Consider the following 6,000-nt stretch of genomic DNA (forward strand, 5'->3'; position numbering starts at 1 on the left):
GGAAGAGGTCTTCATGGTAACCTCATGGGTGAAGCAATGGCAAATGGGACGAATTCAATTTAGGAAACCAGGTCAGCATGGATGAATTGGGCTGAAGGGCCTGTTTCCATGCTGTATGACTCTAGGACTCTAAGCCTGTGTTAAGTTGACTGGTCTAGAGTTTCCTGGACACGTTGATCTCCCTTCTCAAATAGAAGCATAGGGTTAGCTATCCAAAAGTATTCTGGCATTTAACATTCTTCAAACAAATTATTGAATACGTATCATGGTGTCTCTTGGTCTCAATCTTTTAAGTGGTGAGACTGAGTGAATTAGATCAATATCTCTGCAGGTTAGACAGATACGAGGTGATTTCATGGAAATGTGCAGGATCCCAAAGGAACTTTGACAGGGTAGACACTGGGAGGTTGTTTCCACTGATGGGGGTGGGGGGGGGGGGGGGGGGGCGGTAATCTAGAACACAGTGGTGGGAGGAGGATGGTGCACAGTGTCAAAATAAGGAGGTGATCATTTAACAGGTAAGAAGGTAGTTCAACATTCTCCAGTGGCTGTTTCTCTATCGAATAGATGTTCCGTTTTTGGAATTATAGAAGGGGATAATCTCTCTAAGGAAAATGGAAGGGCCAGGTATTGGTCACTTGGAATGATTCTTATGTTAGGCAGCGTTTGACAAGATTTAATAGGATTATTGTTATAAGGGACTCTCCTGTCAGGGGCATAGACAGGAGATTCTGTAGCTGTGAGTGTACATTTAGGATGGTTGGTGCTTTCCGGGTGCTAAGATCAAGGACATTGCTAAACATTTCAAGCATATTGTTAAATGTGAGATTGAGAAGCCAGAAATTATTGCACATATTGGTAGGAATGACATTTTTAGGGAAAAGATCAAAGCAGTACAGAGTGAATTTAAAAGGTTAGGTAGAAGACTTAAAAACCTTAGAAGTAGTAATTTCTGGTTTACTCCCAATGCCAAACTCTAAGGGAAAGAACAAAAGGTGAAAGGAGATAAATCAATGGCTGAAGAGCTGGTGTATTGTTCAGGGATTCAGGTTTTTGGACAATTGGAATATATTTTGGGATAGAAAAGACCTGGTCAAAAAGGATGGGTCAAACCTGATAGCAGGGAGATTTGCTCATTTCATGAAGGGAGACTTTATACTGATAGAGAGGGGGATTACGTTAGATTCCCTACAGTGTGGAAACAGGCCATTCGGCCCAACAAGTCCACACCGACCCTCCGAAGAGTAACCCACCCAGACCCATTTTCCCTCTGACTAATGCACCTAACACTACGGGCAATTTAGCACGGCCAATTCGCCTGACCTGCACATCTTTGGACTGTGGGAGGAAACGAGACCACCTGGAGGAAACCCACGTAGACACGGGGATAATGTGCAAATTCCACACAGACAGTCGCCCGAGGCTGGAATCGAACCCGGGTCCCTGGTGCTGTGAGGCAGCAGTGCCAACCACTGAATTCTAAGTAGAAGTGTAAATGGAAGGATTGATGGGGAAGGTTTTGAACGTCAGGAGAGTACGTCAATTAGAAAAGAAAGAGAAGAGAGAGTCAGAGTACGTAGTAACTCTAATCAATTAAATTGTATCTGTTTCAATGCAAAGAGGATTTACAGGTAAGGCTGATGAACTCAGAGCATGTTTAAGAACATGGGATTCAGACATCATAGCTATTACAGAAACTTGGCTGAGAGGTGGACAGGACTGGCAGCTCAATGTTCAGAGTTTTGGATGCTATAGTAAGGCAAGAAAGGGGTGGCATTTTTGATTCAGGAATAACTAGGCAAAATATTTCTGAAAAATGATCCAGTGAAAATATATGGAGAGAAATTACAAATAAGAAAGAAAGATCACCCCGATGGGTTTGTTCTATAGGCCCTTCAGTAGTAACAGAAATTGAGAAACAAATATGCAGGAAGATCTCAGATATATTTAAACATAATAAGTTTGTATTAATGGGAGATTTTAATTTTCCAAACATTGACTGGGGCTACCATGGTGTTAAAGGTTTGGATGGTGATGAATTTGTCAAATGTGTTCAAGAGAATTTTCTTTATCACTATGTGGATGCTCCTACTAGAGAAGGAGCAAAACTAAACCTTCTTTAAGGGTAATAAGGCAGGGCAGGTGACTGAAGTGAAAGTGGGGGAACACTCTGTGTGTAGCGATCATAATTCTATTATTTTAAAAATGGTTATGGAAAAGGGTAAGCCTTGCGTAAAGTTAAAGCTTTTAATTGGAGTAAAGCAAATTTTAATGGTATGAGACAAGAACTTTCAAAAGTTGATTGGAGTAGACTGTTTGTAGGGGAAAGGATGTCTGACAGTGGGAGGCTTTCAAGATTGTGATGATGAGAGTTCAGAGGCATTATGTTCCTGTTAGAGTGAAGGGTAAGGCTGGTAAGATTAAGGAACAATGAATGAATAAAGATATAGAGGTTTTAGTCAAGAATAAAAGAGAATCTTATTTGAGATATAGACAACTCAGTTCAATTGAATCTCTTAATCAATATAGAGAGTGTAGGGGACATTCTTAAGAGAGAAATCAGGAAAGCAAAGAGGGGTTATGAGATAGCTTTGGCAGATAAGGTTGAGGATAATCCAAAGAGATTCTACAAATATATTAAGAGCAAGAGGGTAACTAGAGAGAGGGTAGGGCCTCTTAAACATTATTGAACAAGAGTGATACTAAATGAATATTTTGCATCAGTTTTACTGTGGAGAAAGAAATGGAGTCTAGAGAATGCAGAGAAATAAACGTTGATGTTTTAAAAAAAAACACAGTTCACATTCCGGAACAGCAAGTTCGGGAGGTCTTAGAGAAAATAAAAGTGGATAAATCTCCAGGTCAGGATCTAATGTATCCCACAACATTGGGGGAAGAGAGGAAATTGTGAGACCCCTCGCAGAAATATTTACATCATCTACAACTATGGGTGAGGTGCCCGATGACTGGAGAGGGGTGCTGATGTTGAACCTTTGTTTAAGAAAGGTTGTAAGGAGAAACTGGAGAGTTATAGACCTGTGAGTGTGACTTCGGTTATGGGTAAATTGCTGGAGGTGAGTATAAAAGGCAAGATTTATGGACATTTAGAGAGGCAAAAATTGATGGGCAAGGAAAATCATGTCTCAAAAACTTAATTGAGGTTTTTGAGAAAGTTACCAAAAAGATTGATGATGAGAGGTGACCTTATTAGAAGTTTATAAAATAATGAGGGGTATAGATAGTTGTCTTTTCCATAAAATAAGGAATTTCAAGACGAGGGGGTGCATTTTTAAGGTGAGAGGAGAGATTTTAAAAAGATATAAAAGGCATTTTTTTTACACAGAGGGTGGTTCATGTGTGGAATGAACGTCCTGAGGAAGTGGTGGAAGCAGGTACAATTACAACATTTAAAAGACATTTGGATAGATAGATGAATAGGAAAGGTTTGGAGGGATATGGGCCAGGAGCAGGCAGGTGGGACTAGTTTGGTTTAGGATTATATTCAACATGGACTGGTTAGACCGAAGGTCAGTTTCCGTGCTGCAAGACTCTGTGACTGAGATGAGAATTTTTGTTACTTACTGGATACCACTTTGGAATTCCCTACCCCAGAGAGAGAAATGTCGATGACCCACAGATGCTCGTGGAATCAAAGGATATGGAGAGTGGGAGAGAAAGTGGAGCTGGTGGAGAAGATATGAATTGTATTGAATGGTAGGAAGTTGTTTTCCATGGAGCAGAGGAGACTGAGGGGGATATGGTGAGGTGTATAACATGAGGAGTATAGATAGGGCAGAGAGTAGGAGACTTAGGAGAGAGATCAATGATGGGGGGGCATAGATTTGAGGTAAGGGGGCAAGAGGTTCAGAGTGGGTGTGAGAGAAGGTGAGGAATTTGGAACTCACACCCTGTAAGGCTGGGAGAGGCAGAAACCCTCATCACACTGAAGAAATATTTGGATGTTCACTTGTGATAGCTCAGCAGATAAAGCTATGGCCAGGTGCTGGGAGATGGCATTAGTAGAGTTAAGATGTTGTTTCTGATTGGTGCAAACCTGATGGGCCAAAGGGCCTTTTCCTGTGTTGTATGCCTCCAGGACTGTAACAGAATTGATGGGCCAAATGGTCAGCTGCTATCCTTTTTTTAAAAATTCCTTATAATGCACAAATGCCATCAGAGGATTCCGTCCTCTCTGAACTGATGAGTTCACTAGTTTTCACTAATTCACCTACAATTGGTGAATTTGGGAACTGATGTTGAGATGTGGAAGACAGAGCACAGGAAGATCCCACCTACAGCAGGGTAACTATTATCAGACAGATCATCCTTCTGTGATGATTGTGACCAAAGGAAAGCAATTGGTCCAGGGAGCACCCTTCCTCCTCAAACTCTGCAACCCCTCCACACCTCCCCCCCCCCACCTTGAAATAAAGCAGGTGCCTGAATTTGGATATCTCTCTGATGGACTGAACCATGAACAGAGCAGCTCGCCCACAGAGTGCGGGGGGGGGGGGCATTCAGTTTGTGTTTGAGTCTGTGAGGTGGGGCTTGAGCTCAGAAACTTTTGACTGAGAGACAGAGAGACGGTGGGGGGGTGGGGGAGAGAGAGACAGACACAGACACAGAGAGACTGAGGCAGAGACAGATAGACAAACAGGGAGAAACAAAGAGAGGGAGAGAGAAAGGGAGAGAGAGAGAGAGAGACAGAGACACAGACAGACAGACAAATGGAGAAACAGAGAGAGACGAAGAGAGGGAGAGACAGGCAGACACAGAGACACTGAGGCACAGACAAACAAACAGAGAGGGACAGACAGACAGGGAGAAATAGAGAGAGAGAGAGAGAGGGAGACAGACAGCTAGTGACAGAAGGAGAGAGAGAGTGACGGAGAGGGAGGAGAGAGGGAGACTTCTCCCCTCTTCTTACAAGTCTGGCAGAAGCCACAGCACAGCTCATCCATCCTCACTTTCCGATCACTTAATCTGAACTAGCAACATCTTTTCGCCACTAGACCCACCCCGTCCTCCCCAAACTATAGCATCACTTCAGCTCTGATGCAGAGACATCTGGACTCTGAATGTTAGCTCTCTCTCTCTCTCTCTCTCTTGCTCTCTCTGTGTTTGGATGCTGGTTGACCCGCTGTGACCTCCAATATTTGTTGTTTCCAGGACAGACTCCAGCTCCTGCAGTAAATTGTTCCCACACAGAGAGAGGGAGACTGGTCCTGGGCCGCGGCAAACTTTACGATTAAACTTTAAGAAGGAGTTGGCCAGCTCCCGGGAAGGTGCTAATTTGGAAGCCGCGGTGAGAGCCCCCCCTTTCCTTCCTTACCGATTGTAGAGACCACGGTTCCCACGAAGTAGAAGGAGCCGGTGAAGTCCCATCGGGGCCGGGTCTCATCCACCCGGACTCCCGCCACATTGGCCTGCTCATAGTCCCGCAGGAAGCGGCGGAGCTCGGTGCCGCTGATGTTGTAGCGGCGGCTGAAGTTGCTCTGGGCGTGGAGCCAGCGGCGCTGTGCCTCCCGCTCCTTGGGCTGTTCGATGGCCGAGAACACCGCTGCCCCGCACACCAGGTACACCGCCAATAGGGCCGCCAGCAGCACCAGGCGCCCGTTCTCCTCATTCAGGGGGCAACAACCACACCGGGAATCCCGGGCAAACATCCCGGGCTGCGGCACTGCGGGCAGGGGGGAGGCAGGGGGGGAGAGACAGGGGAGGGGGAGAGGGACAGGGGAGACACGGGGGAGGGGGAGAGACAGGGGACGGGGAGGGCGAGAGAGACAGGGGGAGAGATGGGGGGGAGACACAGGGGGGAGGGTCGGGTGGAGAGATGGGGAGAGGGAGCGAGACTGGGACAGGGAGGGGGAGACAAGGGGTGGGGGTTTAGGGGAGGGGGAGAAGGAGGAGGGGGAGAAGGACAGAGGAGACAAGGGGTGGGGGAGAGAGATGGGGAGAGGCAGCGGGAGTGGGGAAGAGGAGGAGGAGACAGGGGAGGGG

General features: G+C 46.0%; 1 protein-coding gene across 1 annotated transcript in view; it reads right to left on the reverse strand.

Moving 5' to 3' along the window:
* Positions 1 to 5,710, reverse strand: part of kcnk13a (potassium channel, subfamily K, member 13a) — a 53,722-nt gene extending 48,012 nt beyond the window's left edge. The window contains exon 1 of the mRNA XM_043698453.2: positions 5,333 to 5,710. Within this exon, the coding sequence (XP_043554388.1) occupies positions 5,333 to 5,666 (334 nt within the window). The 5' untranslated portion in view covers positions 5,667 to 5,710. The remainder of the gene's footprint in view (positions 1 to 5,332) is intronic.
* Between the last annotated feature and the right edge of the window lie 290 nt (positions 5,711 to 6,000).

This window comes from Chiloscyllium plagiosum, unplaced genomic scaffold (genome assembly GCF_037043375.1).
Source record: "Chiloscyllium plagiosum isolate Xiang-an unplaced genomic scaffold, Cpla_swu_hap1 HiC_scaffold_8, whole genome shotgun sequence".
Lineage (NCBI taxonomy): Eukaryota > Metazoa > Chordata > Chondrichthyes > Orectolobiformes > Hemiscylliidae > Chiloscyllium > Chiloscyllium plagiosum.